Here is a 21,795-nt window from a genome sequence, read left to right as displayed (position 1 = left end):
TCTACTTGGCTCCCTTTGCTGGCCAGGTTCTTTATTCCAAATCCATGTCTGCCTTCCTCCAGCTGGGGATCAGTCAGAAAGTGCAGTCATGACATTTTATCTTGGAGTGAATGGGTTGTAAAGCACACCCGCAGGAGTACGCAGCCGCTGGAAGCTGGGCGAACCCACCTAGGCGTGTTCGTGTCTGTGGCTACTCCTTGGGGGCAGGTGGTCTTGCCACACCCTATCCAATTTGGGGATGGGAGGTCCTTGGATCCCGGGCTAGGGAGCATAGATCTTTCCTCTCAGATGTTTCCAGCCTTTAGAGCCCTAGGGTCATCAGCAAGCGTCTGGGGTGCAGCGGGGAGAGGAATCCAGCGCCAGGTGCTAAACAGTACTTCTGCGGTTCTGAGATAGTTTAACTGGGACTCAAAAAATTCTCCCAACTCCCAACTGCAGATGGGGAGATTAGTTCTTTCCAAGCTACCTTTCCAGCCTCCTCAGGGCAACTGCTCAGAAAAGGTGGTCCTACATTTTCAGCCTGTGAGAAACCCAAAGCAATGGTACATCAAGTCCACTTCAGGGGGCTCTGGGTGGTTCTTCACAGCTCAGAGCAAAAGGGGCATTGGCGCGCGTGCGCAGCCGCAAGCTGGGGCAAAAGAGTGCCGGTAGTTCCTCCGAATACAGAACAAAGAATGCAAACTGCTTTATGAAGACATTCACTACACTGTATCTTTTGATTTCCCTAACAGACCTCTGGCAAACAAAGGACAGTGGTGGGGGAGGTGAAGGAAAAGTTAGCAGGGCACTTGTGGCAGGGGCAGGACTAGAACCTAGGTCTATGGTCCTCGTGAGTGGACCAGTCTTCTCTTTCTACAGAGACATCATGGGCTTCTGGAAGTTCTTTCCCTTTCTGGCTCTCAGCAGCGTATGGATCCTGTGCCTGGCCAGCAGCAGCCAGGCAGCCCCTTTCAGGTAAATTAGCTTGAATCAGGAGTGAAGCTTGACTCCCCTCCACCTGCTGGGGATCTGTGAACTGTGGCTCAGCAGCCCCTACTTGGTTACTGGTAAATCAGCGCCCTCAGGTGGGCACTAGCCTCATGACCTGAGCACAAAACCCCTGGGGAAGAAGCGGGGACCAGGAAGCTGGGCTGCTTACTTGGGGAGGAGAAAGGCAGGGAATGAGAATCTATGCTAGGTTTGCTACCTCCACAGGTCAGCCTTGGAGAGCAGCCTAGACCCGGCTACCCTCAGCGAACAGGAAAAGCGCCTCCTGCTGGTTGCACTGATGCAGAACTACTATGAGCAGGCCAGGAAGCTGGAGCAGGAGGAGCAGGAGGCTGAGGGCTCCAGGTAAGGTTCCTCCTCATCTGGCCCCTATAGATTCAGGAGGACCTGTTCCAGAGAGGTACAGAGACACTGGCCAGTACTCCAAGGAACTAAGCTAACTGTTCCCAGCCTCCGTGGAAGACAGAGGTTTCGGTGCCACCAGAGGGACTCATATGGGTTAGACACATTAAAATTTTTTTGTCTCCTGACAACTTTTGGGAAAGGAAATGAGATGTAGACTCGCTTACTGTGTCAATGGGGCTACTTCGCTGCACTGGCTGGAGGAGGGCAGTAAGTATGATGCCAGAGGATAGACTAGAATGTCAGGGAGTTTCAGTAGCTTCCAGGATCTGTTGTTCCTTCATGATGGCAAAGAGCCTTTATTTCACCTTTCAAGGGGAGTTGGAAGGGTAGAGCGGTCTGTGACGTGTACAACAGTATCTGAGGTAGGTCCAGGGCATCTGTAGAGGTGTGCACTTAGTTATAGGGTCAGTGGCCTGTGTGCCCCATGCCTGGAAACAGACCAACTCTGGCCTGGCTCCAGCACTACCCAAGGAAAAGCATGTGTTGACCTGCACCCCCACTCCACCCCTTAGAAATCCCTGATAACATGAAAGACAGAACAGCATGTGGAATGCCAGAGTCACCCTTTTCCTTTGCCCTTCCCCACACTGTCCTGGCCCACTGCACCCCCAAACCTTCCCAGTCGACTATGTGAACTGACCTCCTACCACCTCCTGTCCCAACTTCTAGTCCCCTGCCTGGTTTAACCTGATGATTGCCCCTGGGATCAGCCCCTGGTGGTATGGGAATGCAAATACATGATTTCTGGACATGTAGATAGAGGATTTGAACACCTTTCCTACCTTCTCTGGTGTGGACTTGGGCTTGAAGCACCAACAAGAAAAGAACACAGCAGGTCGCTTGCAGAGGGTCTGAAGTGTCCAGGGTGCCACCAAGCTCTTCCGTGTCCTTCCTGGCTTTCTCTCTTGCTCTTACCTTTGAACTTGCTGCATGTGCATGTGTCTGTTCTGAGGTTGGCAACAGCAGATTCGAGTGTGACTGAGAACGTCAGTGACTTGGGATGGGAAGGGAGAAGACAGAAGCCATAGACCCACATTTGAGGTAAGAGACAGTGAGAGAACCTTCTGGAGCATTTGGATAACTTTTCACTTCCTGCTTCTGAATATTGAAATAAGCACATCCCTTCCATCTCAATCATTTCTTTTTTCTGGAAGAATCAAGAGTTGTAGTGATCATTGCTTTGGTCAACTTCTGAAGCTTGCAAGTGGCCAGGGCCTAGGAAATAGCTTTAGCTTCAGGGGAGCTGGGCACAGGGCTTGATGGACCATCTCTGTGATGCAGCTCTGGCAGCAAGCAGCTTGGTAATGATCAGATAAACACTTCTGAGACGATGCTGGAACCGATGTTCTTAACTTTAGCAAGGTAAGAATTTTATTTATTTATTTATTTATTTATTTTATTTGGTGATGGTTTGGGGAAGAGTTTCTGGCAAAGACTCTCAGGTCATTTCCCTGAATAGCTTTGATAAATGGACTTAGGAGAAACACTGTTGAGTGGCATGTTGAAGGGATGGAGTTCTCAGGGGTAGGCTCCTCCCCAGATCTCACTAAAAAGACTTGTCTTCTTTTTCCATCCTGAATATCAGCATCACTGGCCAGAAGAGATCCTGCAACACTGCCACTTGTGTGACCCATCGACTAGCAGGCTTTCTGAGCAGATCAGGAGGTGTGGCGAAGGACAACTTTGTGCCCACCAATGTGGGCTCCAACGCCTATGGCCGGCGCCGCAGGGACCTTCATGCCTGAATAGCTAATGGCCCCCGAGGAGGAGGTGATTTTGCTCTCTGGGTTGGGAGGGGAAGGATGTGGGGGAAAAGACCCACATCCCAAAGCCCACTGACAGTGAGTGGTAGGGCCTTCGGGTCCCCTATCTCTAATACTAGTCTTTTTCCTGAGGTAATGAGTTCCTTCTCAAACTGAACTTGAAATTAAAATCAGAATGGCAGGAGAGATTGCCTGGAGGCAGTGCCTTGTTGCCAATGAGAGAAAGGAAGAGAAATGCTGTCTGGACTTGGAAAGGAAGGGCCAAACCTTACCCATTGCTGGGACTCACAAATGAATGTAGCTTCTGCAGGGTTCTACTCTTGGTTGTTGTTCCCCAGTTCAGATCAGAGGGCTATGAGCACACCACTACCCATATCTTTAGTATCTTTTCTATTTTTTTGAGAAAGTTTCAAGCAGCCCAGGCTGGCTTCCAGCTCAGAATATAGTGGCTGATTTTGAATTCCTGATCATCCTGCATCAACTTCAAAATGCTGAGATTGTAGGGTCTCCAGGGAACCTAGGACTTTTTAAATATTAATATTGACGGTACTATAAGCCTCATACTCCAAGTTCAGAATTCTTGGATGTTGCTTAGCTGAGGAGCCATTTATGTAAATCGGCACTGTTAGGGTTGATTGTGGTCACTCACCTGTCTGTATCCTTCTTCTTTCCCTTGCTCTCTCCTCTTCTCTCTCTTTTTTTTTTGCCTTTTCTTCCTTTCCTTCTCCTTTTCCTTTTTGTGTCTCTTCATTTCAGGTTATGTGAAACAGAATTCACCATGCCTATTAATTTTTGTTAACAGCGACCTGGAAAGAGGGCCCCATGGACAATGTTGTGTATGCTTTCATCCTGAAAGATACTGGAGAAAATCACTGTTGTCACCTGAGAGGAATGAAATTGAATATAAATTAGTTAATTCTGTGTTTGTTTGCATCATTTTTATGCTGAGACTGTGGCCAGTCCATGTGGTGGTGTCTCCCACTGGCTTCCCTAGCAGCAAACCACACAGGTTCTTTGAGAGCCACCCAACTGATGGTGGCAGCTCTGTTGACCCTTAGGGAGATGTAAGATCACTGCCTCTTGTAGCCTCTGGATGACTCGTGGTAGAGGAGATACTGTGCCTTGGTGTCTCAGAATATTTATTTAAGGAAAAGTCAAAATTGTACCATTTGTGAACTTCATCAAGATTAAAACATATTTTGGATACATTTGTTTTGAGTCTGTGGTGGTCCATTTCAATTTGTCTTCCTATGTAATAATAATAATAGTAATAATAAAAATACTTTTGAGTGTTCAATATTATTCAGTGTTCTAAGAAATTGTTGTATACCTGTGAATTGGTTTAATCTTCCTGGCCAAGCCATAGGAAGATAATCACATTTGAGGAGATGAAGGCATGGTGAGGAGAGATTCAAAGTCCCATTAATAAACTTTGCAAAACCTGTGATGGTTTTCAGAGCACACAGTAGAAACCACCATGCCTTATGTTATTAACAGGGTCTTCTGACATTTTCCAGATATCTGTGAGCCATCCTTTGGCCTTCCTGCCTGACATGATAGGCCCTTACATTTTGGAGACACATAAAAATTTTAAGCATGTAATGTTTCAGTTCTTATATAGTATAATGAAGTCTCTGTACCACTTATTTGGTTTCAAGAAAAATCAGAAGTAGTGTTGCTACATCTACAGCCCATCTCTTCTCCTACCCAGTGTATTACTGTATGTCTATAGGGATTTCACCATGCATTTTTAAATGGGAAAGATGTTGAACATAACTTAGGCCTAGTTAACAAGAAAAATGAGCACATTCATTATTTCTTAATTCTTTACTCTCACAATGCAGTAATGGTTTAACTTTCCCCAGTTCTTTATACATCTACGTATAAAGTCTTGGCTGATGTTGAGTCATTATATTGCTTTTGGTTCATACCTTAAGGCCTATTTGATATAGAGGTTCCTTTCCATCTGTTTACCTCTTGCAACTCATTGGCATGAGAGACTAGGTTATATGCACAATAGTTTCCTCTATTGCTGTGGTGAGGATTACACAAAGTTTCTGTGAATTGGCAGGCAGACCTCGAGTGAGTGATGTGGAAGAAGCTGATGGAGGCCAGAGATGAAACAGTGACTGATATGCAGGATTCTGTAGGAATTCTGTAGGACCCATAAAAGACCTTGGATTTCTGTCAAGTTCTAGTTGAAAAAACAAATTATATTGGTCATTTTAACTGGAAATATTTAATGTAACAATGGCATGCATGGGTGTTAAAGTACTGAGAAGACTGAAGAGAATGTGGATTACAGAGAAGCTTGGAGAAGGATTCTTTTTTTTTTTTTTTTTTTTCAAGACAAGAGTTTTTCTGTGTAGCTTTCGAGTCTGTCCTGGAACTCACACTGTAGACCAGGCTGACTTTAAACTCACAGAGATCTGCCTGCCTCTGCCTCCCGAGTGCTGGGATTAAAGGCATGCACCACTACTTCCTGGCCTCGGAGAAACCACTGAGAAAGGAAATTAGCAGATCCAGTATCTCTTGGTTGGGGGCTGGGGTAATGTAAGGCTGTTTTGAGAATCCAAATGCAGATATCCCATGGGTGAGAAGGGGAGAAGGTGCATCCAGAATGTTCTAGGAATTCAGAAAAACTAAAGCTAGGGATTGGAAACAGCTTCATTGCCAGAGAAAGTCAGTACACGAGTGATACTGATAGAAACAGAAATTGAAATTGGAAGGAGCCAGATCCTTCTTGGTTTTGGCTTCTGGTGTCCTTTTAGGAACTCCATTTGAGAGTCTAAAGGGGTCTAGCTGGCAAAAGAAGATGTGTCTGGCAGAGTCCCAGCCCTAAGATCTCATTTCAGATATGTAATTTTATATTTACATATTGAAAAGATCATTAGTTTTGTGTGTAGTTCTGGGAGCAAATCCTTGAGCCGTGGAGTCAGCACAATGAGGACATAAAGCAATTACATCATTCACCAATTCCTCCTGCTTTCCTCTGCACTCAGTTGCTCCCTCAACCACAGTCTCTGTTGATCAATCTCTATGAGCTTGACTCCTCCAGAATGTCATCTGTAGTAGTACCTTTTTGTTGGGATTGTCAGCCCACAAATAATGACATGGAGACTTATTAATTATGAAGGCTTAGCCTGTTTTTTCCCACCTAGCTCTTATAATTAAATTAACCTGTTTCTATTAATCTGTGTCCTGCCATATGGCTCAGTTTACCTCTCCTCTGTACCATATGTATGTCTTCTTTAGTGTCTTGCTGGTATCTTTCTCACATTGTGTAGTAGATTCATCCTGAGTTCCTCTTTCTGCTCAGAAGTCCCACCTATTATCTCCTGCCTAGATATTCAGCTCTTTATTAAACCAATCAGAAGGCACCGTAGGCAGAGACACATCTTTACAGTGTACACAAATGTAAGTTGATGGTTTTGTGGCTGGGCTGGTGGCCCAATCCCTCCATTGGAAGCCTTGTCTGCCTGCTTATAGAAGATGGCCAGTTCAGATACCATATCCACTATACTAGAATACTTTGATAAGTCACTCTTGAACATTCCAGGGAGTTTTCACTGCACTGTTTCCACATTGCCTCCAAAATATCCCCAATTCCAGTTGTCTCTCTCAGTACTCTCTTCCTCCACTCCCCTCTGTCTGATCCCTCCTATTTCCAATCCCACACACATCCAGTCTAATCACAAAATCTATTCTATTTCTTCTTCCCATGAAGATCCACAAGATCTCCCCTTGAGCCCTCAGGGTCTGTGTTAACCTCACTAGGGATGGTTTTTTTTTTAGTTCCATCCATCTGCCTGCAAATTTCATTATGTCATTATTTTTAGTAGTCAAGTAATACTCCATTGTGTAAATGTATCATATTTTCTTTATATCTAAGTTGTTTCTAGTTCCTGGCTATTAAGAATAAAGCAACTATGAACATAGTTGAGCAAGTGTCCGTGTGGTACAATGGAGCATACTTAGGGTATATGCCCAAGAGTGATATATCTGGGTCTTGAGGTAGACAGATTCCTAATTTTCTGAGGAATTGCTATATTTACATAGTGGTTGTACCAGTTTGCACCTACTAGCAATGGAGGAGTGTCCCCTTGCTCTAATCCTTTCCCATATGAACTGTTTTCTATCTTAACTATTCTTATAGGTGTATAATGGAATCTGAAAGTAGTTTTGATTTGCATTTCCCTGATGGCTAAGGATGTTGAACATTTCTTAAGTGTTTCTCAGCTATTTGAGACTCCTTTATTGAGAATTCTCTCTTTAGATCTGTACCCCATTTTTAATAGGATTTTATTGGTTAGTTGATGTCTAGTTTCTTGAATTCTTTATATATTTTGGATTAGTCCCCTATCACATGTGGAGTTGGTGAAAATCTTTTCCCATTCTGTATGCTGCTGTTTTGTCCCATTGACAATGTCCTTTGCCTTACAGAAGCTTTTTAGTTTCATGAGGTCCTATTTATTAATTGTTGATTTTAGTTCCTGTGCTATTGGTGTTCTGTCCAGGAAACTGTCTCATGTGCCAGTTCATTCAAGGCTATTCTCCACTTTCTCATCTGTTAAGTTCAGTGTACCTGGCTTTATGTTGACATTCTTGATCCTTTTGGACTTGACTGTTGTGCATGATAATAGATATGGATATGTTTGCATTCTTCTGCATGTTGACATCCAGATAGACCAACATCATTTGTTGAACATGAACATTTGAAAAAACATTTATTTTTTCCATTGTGTATTTCTGACGTCTTTATTACAATTCATGTGTATGGATATATGTCTGGGTCCTTGATTAGTTTCCATTGATAAATATGTTTATTTTTTATGCTAATACCATGCAGGTTTTTTTTTTAATCACTATAGCTTTGTAGTACAGCCTGAAATCAGTGATGGTGATACCTTTGGAAGTAGTGGAGCAGGAGGATGGGCCTCATTTATTTTTCTTAACCTACTACATTTCCTGGATCCTGTAATATAATGTTGAATTGGAATAGTGAAAGCTGAGATCCCAATCTATCTTGTGGCAGTTTAAAACATGTCCACAGATATTTTGATACTATGTTCTTTAAATTATGATGTCCCCCTAAGGAAACAGAAGCAGTTATTAAAAGTCTCCCAACCAGCCGGCGTTGGTGGCACACGCCTTTAATCCCAGCACTCGGGAGGCAGAGGCAGGCGGATCTCTGTGAGTTCAAGGCCAGCCTGGTCTACAGAGCAAGTTCCAGGACAGGCTCCAAAGCATTACAGAGAAACCCTGTCTTGAAAAATCAAATCAAACCAAACCCAAACAAACAAAATACTGGCAAACCGAATCCAAGAACACCATGATCAAGAGATGCAGGAATGGTTCAACATATGAAAATCTGTAATCCACCTTATAAACAAAATGAAAGAAAAAAACCCCCATAAGACCATCTCATTAGATGCTGAAAAAGCCTATGAAAAAAATCCAATGCCACTTTATGATAAAGGTCTTGGAGAGATCAGTGATACAAGGAACACACCTAAACATAATAAAAGCAATATACAATCAAGCTAACAGCCAAAATCAAATTAAATGGAAAAAAAACTCAAAATGATTCCACTAAAATCAGGAACAAGACAAGGGTCTCTCCATAGCTATTCAATATAGTGCTTGAAGTTCCAGCTACAGGAATAAGACAACAAAAGGAGATCAAGGAGATACAAATTAGAAAGGAAGAAGTCAAATATTTGGTATTTCTGGATGATATGATAACATATATAAGTGACTCTAAAAATTTACAGCTAACAAACATCTTCAGTAATATGGTGGAACACAAGATTGATCCCCTCAAAATCAGTAGCCCTCCTATATACAAATGATAAATGGGCTGAGAAAGAAATCAGAAAAACATCACCCTTTATAATAGCCACAAGTAAAATACTCTAACCAAAACAAATAAAGACCTGTATGACAAGAACTTTAAGTTTTTGAAGAAATTAAGGAAGTCCTTCTGTGAATATGTTTCTCTTATTGGTTGGTAAATAAAGCACAATTGACCAATGGGAAAGCAAGATAGGTGGGTCTAGGAGTCGAGGAGGATTCTGGGAAATGTAGAAGCTGCTGTCACCATGTGATCCTGTGAAGAGAGGACACAATCCACTGGCGTCCTTGATAAGTCTTTATAAAATATATAGATTAATGGTTGATACTTAAGACAGAGCTAGCAAGTAAAAAATCCTAGTTATTGGCCAGCAGTATTGTAATTAATATAAGACTCTGTGTGTTATTTTAGAGCCCCAACATGGCTGGCAGAACTCAGGTGACTGGTGGTATGTACTCACTCATAAGTGGATATTAGATGTAAAGCAAAGGATAAGCACATCTTTAATCCTAGCACTCGGGAGGCAGAGGCAGGTACATCTCTGTGAGTTAGAGGTCAGCCTGGTCTACAGAGCAAGTTCCAGGACAACCTCCAAAGCAATACAGAGAAACCCTGTCTTGAAACGCCCCCCCCCAAAAAAAAGAGCAGGCTACAATCCACAGCTCCAGAGAAGCTAGGTAACAAGAAGGACCCTAAGAGGGATGCATAGATCACCCTGGGAACGGGAAATAGATGAGATCTACTGCATAAACTGGGGGCAGGAGGGGGTAGAAAGAAGGGGATAAGGGATGGGAACATGAGGTATCAGAATGGCAGAGTTGGGGGAAAGATGGGGAGAGAGAGCAATGAAAGAGATATCTTGATAGAGGGGGTTATTATGGGGTTAGATAGAAACCTGGTGCCAGGGAAACTCACAGTAATCCACAAAGTTAACTCCGGCTAAGATGCCTTGCAATAGCGGAGAGGGTGCCTGAACTAGCTTTCACCTTGATCATATTGGTGACTACCCTAATCATACAATTACCCAGTAACTGATGGAAGCAGATGCAGAGATCCACAGCGAAGCCCTGGGCCAACTCTGGGAGTCCAGTTGAAGAGAAAAAGGGGTGGTCAAAATCATTACAGGGAAACCCACAGAGACAGAGGACCCAAGTTCCTGGGAGCTCATGAACTCTAGGTAGACAGCTAGGGAGCCTGAATGGGACAGACTTAGCCCCTCTGCATGTGGGTGACATTGTGTAGCTTGGTCTGTTTGTGAGGCCACTAGCAGTGGGACCAGGATCTGTCCCTGGTGCTTGGGCTGGCTTTTTGGGACCTATTCCCTGTGGTGGGATACCTTGCTCAACCTTGATGCAGTGAGGAGGAGTTTGGTTCTGCTTTGTTGACTCCCATGGGAGGCCTTACCCTTTCTGAGAAGTGGATGAGGGTGGGTAGACAGGAGGTGGGGGAAGGGAACAGGGGAAAGGAGGAGGAGAAACTGTGTTTGGTATGTAAAATAAATTAAAAAACCTTTAATAAAAATAAAAATAAAATAAAACATGATGATGTCAAAAGTCCCCTTCCTTAGTGTGAATTCTATTTAGTAATTTGCTTCTAACAAATAGGATGTGGTAAAGGAAGTGACACATGGTTCCCAGGTAGAAGATGTAAGGGGCTGTGGCCTCTTTTTTCCTGTCTTTCTTTGGTTACTAGCTTGACTTATGAGAATACCCAAGCATCCTGTCAGAGGTCTGCATAGCAAGGATCCGAGTCCTTCATGTACAAGGAGGCTGCAAACAGATCCTCTAGAATCATGTTTAGATGACTGCAGTCTCATGACAGACCCAGAGCAAAGATCACCCAGCCAGGCCTTCCCCCAATCTCTGGCCCACAAAAACTGAAAAAGATATAGGTTGTTTTTAGGCCCTATTGGTTGGAGTAATTTGTTATGTAGAAATAAACAATGCTATCTGTTGTGATATTAACTATAAATTTCTTTTTAAGAATGCCCCTTGTCACAAAGATTTGCTTAACGTTTCTTGAAATAACTTTCATAGTTTTAGCTCTCACATTTGGGTCTCTGATGTACTTCTAGTTGATTTTTTGTCTTTGGTGAGAGGTACGGCGACAAATTCATCCTTTTTGCATGTGCCTGTTCATTTATCTCAGCATAATCAGCATAATCTATTGAAGGGACGACTCTTTCCTAGATTAAATTGTTCTGGGAACTTCACTGAAAAAAATCAATAAACTATAGTTGTTCAAATTTACTTCTGGATTTACAACTTTATCCCACTGTTAAAAGTCTTTGTTGTTTATCAATTATGGGCACTTTTAAGTATTATAACTTTCGGTAAGCTTTCAAATTAGGAAGTATTAGTTTTCCAACTTTCTTCTTTTCTCAAGGCTTTTTTTTTTTCTTTTTGCTATTCAGAATCCTCTCTGTTGTCATACTAATTATAGAGTCACTTTGTCTTTTTCTGCAAAGGAAGTAGTTAGAACTTTATAGGATTATACTGCATCTGTATATCAGTTTAAGGGTCGATTACATCTTAAAAAGCATTGCATTGCCCAATTTGTGAGCACAGAATTTATTTATTTTTTTGATAGTTTGGTTTGGATTTACTTTATGCCCCTTTTTCTGGCTGGGGTTTTGGAAACGGAGCCTCACTGAGAAAATGCCTCCATCAGATTGCAAATCTGTCAGGCATTTTCTTCATTAATGATTGGTGTGGGAGGGCCCAGCTCACTGTGAGTTGAACCACTACTGGGCTGGAGGTCCTGGGTTGTATAGAAAACTGACTGAGCAAACCCTGGGGAGCAAACCAGTAATTCTTTGCTTTACTTTGTGCTTCCAGGTTCCTGCCTTGAATTCCCGCAGATTTCCTTCATGATGGACTATGATCGGGACATGTAAATGGAAATAAACCCTTTCCTTCCCAAATTGCTTTTGGTCACTATTTTATTCAAGCAATAAGAAAATTAAGACAGCCCCAAAGGCCATGTGTTGGAGATCTAGTCTTCAAGGTGGTGGTATCACTGAAACCTTTAAGTGATGTTTGGGGATGTCCTGGGATCATTAAGATACTTGATTAGATAAAAATAAATGTTTGCTTATGAAATCCTGGTCAGTTTGTGCAAGAGCAAATGGCTATGAAAATCTGAGTGGACTCCTGAGTTTCTCTTTGGCTTCCTGAATAGAATGTGATTTCTTGCTTTTGTTCTGCTGTAGCTATCCATCATGATGCAGCTAAGGTGGCTCAATGAGAACTGAATTGGTGCAGAGGCCATGCCCTTGACCCTTCAAAAACTTCGCTAAATGAATCTTTCCTGTTAGTCTCCTTCAGAGTTTTTTCAATTCTTTCAATGATGTTTTGTACTTTTTAGTCTTGAAATCTTGTAGTTTTTGTTAGATTTGTCCCTAAGTATTTTTTATTTACTTGTACTTTACTAAATTGTATTGTTTTCTCAATTTCATTTATGATTGCTTATTGCTTGTTTCTAGAAATACAACTCATCTTGTATAAGGATCTTGTTTTCATGCAGCCTTGTTAAATTTGTTCATTTGCTCAAATATATACATTTGCGTGTGTGTGTGTGTGTGTGTGTGTGTGTGTGTGTGTGTGTGTGTGTGTGTGTGTGTGTGTGTGTGTGTGTCATTAGGATTTTCTGTATGTAAGATAACACTATCTACAAGTAAATGTAGTTTTAATTCTGTAGTTCTTTCTAACTTGTTTGGATGCCTTTTATTTAGTTAGTTTCACTTGTTTCTTTCCCAGGTAAGCATGTATGATATAACCCTGGGCAGAAATCACAAAAGTGAGTATTCTTGCCTTGTTTCTTACCTTAAGGAGAGAGCTTGGAACATTTCACCATTAAGTGTAGTGCTGGCTGTACACCATTCATAGATGCCCTTTATAGTTTGAGAAGTTCTCTCCTGTCCTATGTGGTTGAGTGTTTTCATCACTAAAGGATGTCAGAATTTATGATTTTCTTTCTGTATCAATTGAATAATGCCACTTTCTGATAATTTGATTTATTCTACCAATTGTAAGCCACCACTGATTTGGTCATGATGTACAATACTTTTTATATTTTGCCAGGTCCAGTTTGTTGATAGCTTAGTGATGATTTCTGTGTTCTCATTTAAGTATTCATTGGCTGATAGTTTTATTTTTGTCTCAGTTTGGTATCTTATATACCACAGTCTTCCCCCAAATCCATTAAAATGTGGATTCTTTGGGAGGTCAAAGAAGTGAGACTATCATGAATGGGGTTAATGCCCTTATCATAAAGACTTAGACTAGACCCTCTGACCCTTCCAAAAAAGAGGTACCATCTGTGAGAACCCTGTATTAGATACTGGATCTATCCCAGTTTCTGACATACCAGCCTGAAGATCTGTACTGTATAAATAGTTGCTTCCACACAGCCAGTTTAAAGTAATTTTGTTATAGCCCAAACAGACCAGGGCAAGGGCATGTTTGGGTGAGCTGGAAAAAGTATTTTCTCTTCATATATATTTTTTGGGAAGAAGATTTTATAAAAGACTGTTTAAATTTTTTAAGTATTTGACAAAATTAAGCAAAATATGCTGGGGTTTTCTTCATGGGCATATTCTGAGTATTCCTTCAATGTCCTTCTTGAATTAAGATCTTGTAAAGGCCTGTCAAATGTTCAGCTTTTTTAGTTCTTTGTGAATACATTTCAGTACTTTCATTTTTTTTTCCTGGAAGTTGTCCCCTTATATAGAGGTTTCCTAATTTGGTAGCATTCCCCATATGATGTATTTTTATTTTTGTACTGTCCATTTTTTTTTTCCCAGACAGGGTTTCTCTGTGGCTTTGGAGGCTGTCCTGGAACTAGCTCTTGTAGACCTGGTCTCAAACTCACAGAGGTAAGCCTGCCTCTGCCTCCCAAGTGCTGGGACTAAAGGCGTTCGGCACCACCGCCCGGCCTGTTCCTTCTTTTAATTAAGTAATTTGCATATTTTTCTTTTTTTTTTCTTGGTCAGTCTAGGTAAATGTTGTTCACTTTTATTGATCTTCCAAATAACCAGATTTTGGCTTCACTTATTTTTTTGTTTTTCCTACTTCTCCATTTTATTGATTTCCATTTGAGTGTGCATTCGTCTGCTGTTTTGAGTTTAGCTCCCCTTTCCCCAGTTCCTTAGTAGAAAATTTGTTATTGGTTTGAAGTATTTCTTCTCAATCAGGCTGGAATTGTCAGCTATGCTTTCCTCTGAGCCCTGCTCCTGCGTCTCACGGCCGGCAGCCTTGCCTATCTGCAATCAGCACTGCTCCTACCACACCTCATGGCCTTCAGCCTTGCTTGTCATCTGCAGTTAGCACTGCGCCTGGGGTACCTCAGGGCTTATCTGCTTATCTGCAGTTAGACTGCTCCTGCATCTATCTCATGGCCTGCAGGCTTGCTTAGCCACAGTTAGCTCTGCTTATGCTACACCTCAAGGCCCACAGCTTTGCTTATCTTCAGTCAACCTGGATCTGTCAGGAGCTCCTGTTACCAAAGATCCTTGCCAAGTCAGCAAAGCCAGGGAAAAGAAGGCTGGAATCTGGACAAATACTTCTATAACTGTTCAGACAGGCTCTCTAAAAAGTATGTAAGTAAAATAGTGGGATTAATAAGAGTGTTTCACAAAATGACTGGCTCTGGGATCAATGTACCTCATATTGACTGGTGTGTGTCAATGTACTTAAAAATACAAGTGCCAATCACATGAACTGCATATAAACATAAAATGTAGAGTCTAAGAGTAAATCAAACAAGGCATGTGTGTCATCTGTGTTGATAAGATTATTATCTTGTTGCAGGATATTTGATCACACTATGAACCACGAGATGGCATTACTGGAAAAACCTGATTCTAGTAGTGGTGTAACTCAACCCTAGCACACACCTTTAATCCAAGAATTTTTTGCTTGAATATTGTAAATAGGATTAAATAAAGTCAACCACAGGTCAAGAGGTAGAGCAACCAGTTGACAGTGAGGACTACTAAGAAAAAGAGAGTGGAGAGAGTAAGAGGGAGTCAGTTGAGGAGGTTTGTTTGAGACAGCAAAGGAGAAAGGTTAGCTGGGTGCTTTCTCTGCCTTTCTGAACTAGCAGGCTTTCACCCCAGCATCTGGCTCTTGAGGCTTTATTGGTAAAACTGAATGATTTAGATTTTGTTAAAAAGATTATTTTTACTAAGAGGCACTAAAAATAGCTCAATTGCCAGGTGTGGTGCTGTATGGTTTTAATCCCAGCACTAAGAAGGCAGAGGTGGGCAGATAATCTGTGAGTTCAAGGCCCGCTTGCTCTATACAATGAGATCCAGGACAGCCAGGTATACATAATGAGACCTTGTCTCAGAAAAAAAAAAAGGAAAAAGAAAAAGCTAAATAAGACAAGAGACATTATATACATGAATGGAAAGCTTCAGTAGTTTAAAGATGCTGAATATCCTACAACTAAATCCGACTAGTATTTCAGTAATATTTTTCTTAGAATTTGCAAAGTTGCTTTATAAAGTACTTAGAAGAGGTGTGTATACTGTTGTCACCATATAAACATGCTATTACTCAAGATGCAGAGCCCTGGGGGACAGTGGAGGCCACAGCCTGTGCTCATTTCCAGTGTGCTGGGTTAGTGAGGATAAAACCCTCTTCCAGCTTCTACAGCAGGCAGTAGGCCTTCTCATACACAGCAGGGGCTCTCCAATTTCCTATTAACATGCTAATGGGAAAACGTTTAATGTCCACAATATCAGCTTCATCCTCAACAGGATGATAGCTCTAGATTTATATAGATTTGAGGGACTGCCAATGGCCGAAGGGACCTATGGCTCTAAAAAAGCTATGCTGAATACTTGGATGTGAGCATCACTAGAGTTTGAATAGGAGTCATTGAGATCAGGATAAACACAGAAAGATCTAATGAGTGTTCTCTCTAAGAACAACAGCAGAGGATAAGATGAACATTTGGCATATGTGCTCATTAATTATTAATTTAAATTAACTTTCTTATAAACTAATGTATAAAACACAAAACTGTACAGACTAGTGGAATACCATGTGATGTTTTAATACATCAGTATATTGATGTTTCAATCTGGTTAAACATACCTGTCTCCTCAAGTGCTGACCATTTCTTTACAATGAAAATATCCAAAACCCTTTTTCTAGTTTATTGAAATATGCATCAGAGTTTTTAGGGGGCTAGAAAAAGAAAAAGCTCTCTTCTCTGATTTCTCATAATTAAAGCCACATTCAGGAATTGGATCACTCAGTCCTTTATGGATGATCTTAGCTTTCCTTTGTGTTGGGAGCAGTATTTCTTATCGGGCTGCTGCTCCTTCCAAGGCAAAGCTGTTTCCTTTGCCTCCCTGTCCTCTCATGTTCGCGGCTGTCTGAAGGAAGGGCTATGTTCTATGTGAGCTGGGTATAAAAACTGGCAGGGATTTGCAGAAGCATGCTTCATGCCTTCCCAGGTACCAGTTTGGCTTTGCTCAAATTACATCCCCATTTCTGTGTTCCTTCCCCAAACCAGTGCGTGGTCACCTTGCTGGTCCCTACTCATGATGTCTTTTTGTTACCTAGGTTACAGTTAAGGAAGGATGAAAACCTCAGTTCAAGGCAGATGTGTGAACTTTTTGTCCTCAGATATTGGAGCTCTGAGCCAAGTGCCTAAGTTTTTTTCAGAGATTCATGAAAATGTTTGCAATTACCAAGCATATTTTATTGGCTTCAAAGAATAAAGAATGGTAAAACAGTTATGTGAATTACACATTCATGAATTTACTTCAATCCAGTTATTATGTCATTGTATAGAAATTATATTTAATGTAAGATATAGGTAGATTTTTAAAAGACACAGGGAGAGGACTTTTTAAAAAATGAAAGTTGTGGGAATTGGTGGCATCTTAAAATAGCCTCTCTCCTCAATTACAGCTTCTTTTCCACCAGGGGGCGCATCGAGCATCGCTTCAGCTTACTTTACCAGAATTCTCTCTTCCCTGGAGGGTGGAAGACAAGTCTCCTGGATCTGAATCCAGGAGATTCAGGATTTATCTTCCTACTCCCGTGAGTTTGAAGTGACTGTGTCCCCTCCCAGAGGCCATTATATCCAAAGGCGCTCAGGATTCTGATGGCAGATGGGAATCTTTAGGGAAGAGGGAAGCTGGGGGTTACTCTTCGCTGGGAGGATTTGCCTGAGCAGCCAGGGATTAAAAAGAAGGCAGTTGCAGCAAGACCCCTTGGTTGAAGTCTTGATTTCCTGGAAAGGACAAAGGCTGGGGCAGAGGTGGAGAGATGCAGGGGTGGGGTGCATCAGGGAAGTGGGTGAGAACCCTACATTTTGACAGGACTGCTCTTCCTCCTGAGTGTGTCTTACTAAGGCTTGTTATGTAGGATGCTGTCTGAACTCAGAGGAGACTTGGTGGCATCTTGGTTGAAGTTGGGGAGTGATTGTTTGTGAAAGAGTTAGTTTGGATTGAGTGTAAGTGACACTAAGGTTTGCTTTTTAGTAAAAAGGAATTTGGTTTTCTAATGATAAAGCAATACATATTTGATATGTAAAATTGAAAAATTAGGGGAAAGATAAAAAGCTTTTGTTGTTTAGTTATCACATCACCTGGAGAAATCCACTATTAACAGTTTTGTGTAACTATTGGGGAAGATGTAAATTGGCACAATGATTACAGAAGAGTGCAGAGGTTCCTTAAAAATGTAAGTACGCTATGTCCCAAATACGGGGTGCATATCCAAAGGAAGTGAAGTCAGGATGTTGGAAAGAGTTGCTCCCACGTGTACTATGGTACTGTTCCTCTAGCAAAGCTCTGGGATCAGCCTAAGTGTTCATCAGCATAAGAAGATAAAGAGATGCACATACATAAGGGAATACTATTCAGCCACAAAGGTATGAAGTTCTGTTATTTGTGACCACATGGATACATCTAGAGGACATGATATAAAATAAAGATACTGGTAGAGAGACAAGTATCACATGCCTCCAGCCATATGTGGAGTCTTCAAAAGGCTGATCTCATGAAGTTAAGAGTAGAACAATGACTACCATAGAGGGAGACAGGGAGAAGCTGGTAGAGGATGTAAAGTTACAGTCACAGAGAGGGGTGAATTCTGCTCCCATTACACAGTAGGCATAGTTGGCAGCATCAGTTTGTGTGTACGCATGCCTTACCATAAAGAAATAAACACTTGAGGTGATGGATGTATTAGTTACCATGATTTGACATTGCACATGTATAAATGTATCAAAATATCAGATTGTTTTGCTAAACAACATGAATTTGTACAATTATTATTTGTTAATTATAAATAAAAAAGAAAAATTCAAAGTGTCACCCCTGCAGTGTTTAAGGGTGTGAAGGAAGTTCTGTTTTAAATATCTTATGTACATGTTTATAAACTAGATCACATCTAAGCGGCTTCTTTGAAACCTTCCTGTGATGGTCAGTGTTAACTGTCAAATTGACAGAATCTAAAGTCACCTGGGAAATGGGACTCTGGGAGTGCCTGTGGGAATTATCTCAATTACACCAACAGATGGGGTAAAGACCTGCTCACTGTGGGTGGTGCCATTCCCTGCTTAGGATGCTGGACTGTTTAAGAGGAGAAAGCAGGCAGAGCAGCAGAGGCAGGCATCACGGCTGTCTCCTGAGTATGGATGTGAAGTGGCCAGCTGCTGCAGCCTCCTGCTGCCTGCCTTCACATCATTATTGACCACACCCTTAAATTGTGAACAAGAACTGACCTTTCTCCCTTAGTTGATTTGTTAGAGTAGTCTCTCCAGCAATAAGAAAAGAAGTTAAAACACTTCCATCCCCAGTGTATATTTTTTTTTCTGTTCCATTGTGTTATACTGTTTCAGTTTTTAAAATTTTTATTTTACAATCTGTTAAATAAATGTCAGCACTTAGTTAATCAATCTCTTATACATATAGAAATTGTTTCCAGACATTCATAAAGATGTTATAATAATCATATGTGGAACAAAATTCTTCCAAAATATTCATATTTATTCCTTTAGGAAACATAATTGGACACAATCTAGGATCCTCTTAATTAATTTATATCTAATGTGATACCACATTTTATCTTTTCTGGTAGTGGCATTGCATAGTCAAATGGCTTATAGGTAATGTGCCATTTTGCATTCCTACTCGAATAGTGTAGCATGCTCCAGCCTCACCATTTGGATATGTGGTCCCATTCTGAGTTAATTTCTGAATGACCATATTTAGAAAGAGATAGAACAACACAGCAACAGGCCCTCAGGTCCACATGCAAAGCCAGCTCAACAAGGAAGTATTTTCTTTCAGTCATGTCTACTTAGGGTAGCACAGGGTCTCAGAAAGTGATAGCCAACCTGTCACTGGCGGGGGCCCAGCTTCAGAATGTGCTTGAGGAGGTTTTAGCATATGGACCAAAGACCTTCACAACTGAAGATAAACACACAGTGGTATTGATTATCTCATTTTAAAATTCCAGAGTCCAAGAGCCTTAATTAGGCCTTTAGTGCTGCTTGCAAATCATATTGTCATATTGCATGTCTGTAGTCATTCACTTTCCATTTACTTCCATCTCCTGTTGTCTCCTCATCCCTGACCTCCTCCATCACTGATATTATTGCTTCCTATTTCATTGGCATCCATCAGAGTAGAGTCCTCACAGATTTTCCCAACATCCCTACCCCAGAGTCATTTGCATATGTGCTCTTCTTTCAGTGGTTGACATAGTAAATCTTCTGTGCTTCTAACTGTGTTCCTTCTGAACACCAGATCTTTCTCTACTACTGGTCTGTGAGCATCCCAAGGTCCGACTAGCACAGTCATGTCCTAACTGATGCACACAATGCCAGGCCTTCATTATACTTGATAAACTGAGTTTCCTTCAGTTTTAGTGAAGTCATTATGTTCTGAAGTAGTAAGTTGTTTGGGAATGTTCTTACCCTTTCGTAGTCTTAGCATTCTTGCTTGAAACTTTTATGTCTGTGAGTTTATGGTATGTGCCCATGTGTGTATGTATGCATGTGTTTGTATGTGTGGGTGCAGGCATGTATGTACCATGGTACACAGATAGAGGCCAGAAAACAACCTCAGGTGTGGTCCGTGCTTCCACCTTGTTTGAGCTACGGTCTCTGTAGTTGTTTTTCCACTGTGTACACCAGGATAGCTGGCCCTGAACTTCCTAAGATTCTTCACCCCCCACCCCACTGTAGGGTTGCAGAATTTGCTACCTCACCTGGCTTTACATGAGTTAGGGGATTTGAACCAAAAACACTGAGGCTTCTCTCTAGGCCTCCTCCACATTCTTATGGGGATTAGGTATGAGTAAATTCTGGAGGGCAGACCTTTTAAACTATGGATAGTACTAATTTCATGGAACTTAAGTTTTGTTCTTTCCTACAAAGTTCTGGGCTTTGCAGAAAAGAAAGTCTTTTCTGTGAGAGAGATCATTTCTGGACAACCATCCATCCACTCTTAATAATGGATTGCAGGGTTGACACTAAGGCTTTTGAATTATTCAAATTGTCAGATTTTTCATGTCCTATCATGATGTGTAGGATAGTATAACTGAAGTTCCTGGATCCCTCTTGGACAGGCCCTTAGCTACAGCTATAAATCTGGGCCCCTCAAGACCATCATGGCAATTTTAAAGGCTTTCTGAAAGGAACTGTGCTTTTGCTGAGGGACTTCAGTGGAATGGAGACTGTGGAGATTTAGAAAGAATGGGGTCTTGTTTTTTTCTCTGGATTCCGGCTATTGCCCATTTGTACTGTATGCCCTCTACTCAGCTTCCTACTCTGAAATGTGTTGGAGGAACTTGTCATTGGACCATATTATCCGAACTCCATTGCTTCTGGGTGAGTTCAGCTACGGGGAACTGGGATGATTAGCTTTAATTGTGTCCACTGGACACAACCTAGGATCCTCTGGGAAGAGTCTCACTGAGGGATAGCCTACATTGTGTTGATGTCTTAGAGGGGTTGTCTTAATTGCTTGGTAGTGAGTAGCTATTTCCTGATCTGGGGCTCTTGACTGTGTAAGAATAGAGAAAGTTAGCTGAGTACTAAGTACATATGCATTCAGTTCTCTCTTTGCTCTTTTTAATGACTGGCTTTGTGTGTGTGTGTGTGTGTGTGTGTGTGTGTGTGTGTGTGTGTGTGTGTGTGTGTACGAATGCCTGGGGATGTAAGGTTATTTGGAGATGGAGTAAAGCAGAGTGGGACACTCAACCTTGGTGCTAGGAACTGGGAACTGAACTCTGGTCCTCTATAAGAGCAGCAAGCACTCTTCTGAATCATCTTTCCAGCCCCCTTTCTCTACTCTTGACTGTGGGAATGATATGAGTAGACCTCATTACTTCAGTTACCCTTTTCCCCTGGACCTGGGGAACATGGGAAACAGAGGAAATGCTGGACTCAGTGCTGATGAGACCAAAGCAACTTCTAGAATCAAGACATCTAACGCCATCCCCAGACCAAACAGAATAAGCGAAAGGGCCAGCAAAAGGCCACCGAGTTGCCTCCCATTAAGCATGAAGACAGTCAGAAGTAGCATTTCCTCTGCTTGTGTCTGCTGAGGAGGTCCTGCTGTTTCCAGAAAGGTGTTGCCCTTAGATGTCTGAGGAATGGATTCTGTCAGAGCTTAGGATTCATGCTTAGCCTATGGCCATGAGGACATGGGGTTAAAGAACCTGAGTAGGAAGGAGGGTTGTTGGCTCTATGTGCTGGTCTTGCACCCTGTGGGGCTTTCTTCTCTGACCTGAAGTGTCTTTGATCCATTAT

The 21,795-nt window shown here is 41.7% G+C and overlaps 1 protein-coding gene across 1 annotated transcript; it reads left to right on the top strand.

Moving 5' to 3' along the window:
• The first annotated feature begins 861 nt into the window (after positions 1–861).
• On the top strand, positions 862–4,076 carry LOC100774487 (calcitonin gene-related peptide 2). The gene is made up of 5 exons (XM_035441318.1): positions 862–954; positions 1,195–1,332; positions 2,674–2,754; positions 2,978–3,162; positions 3,912–4,076. The coding sequence occupies exons 1-4, from the start codon at positions 866–868 to the stop codon at positions 3,135–3,137; spliced, it is 468 nt and encodes a 155-aa protein (XP_035297209.1). The 5' UTR covers positions 862–865; the 3' UTR covers positions 3,138–3,162; positions 3,912–4,076.
• Positions 4,077–21,795: the final 17,719 nt, after the last annotated feature.

Source organism: Cricetulus griseus, chromosome 3 (genome assembly GCF_003668045.3).
Source record: "Cricetulus griseus strain 17A/GY chromosome 3, alternate assembly CriGri-PICRH-1.0, whole genome shotgun sequence".
NCBI lineage: Eukaryota > Metazoa > Chordata > Mammalia > Rodentia > Cricetidae > Cricetulus > Cricetulus griseus.
The sequence above is the reverse complement of the archived record's forward strand: the minus strand, read 5'-3'. Positions and strand labels throughout refer to the sequence as shown.

Excerpts from the sequence above, each read along its gene's own strand:
- LOC100774487 (XM_035441318.1), top strand. The coding sequence starts at position 866 with ATGGGCTTCTGGAAGTTCTTTCCCTTTCTGGCTCTCAGCAGCGTATGG. Across the intron at positions 1,333-2,673 it reads CAGGAGGCTGAGGGCTCCAG|CTCTGGCAGCAAGCAGCTTG; the intron begins GTAAGGTTCCTC and ends TCTGTGATGCAG. Across the intron at positions 2,755-2,977 it reads ATGTTCTTAACTTTAGCAAG|CATCACTGGCCAGAAGAGAT; the intron begins GTAAGAATTTTA and ends CCTGAATATCAG.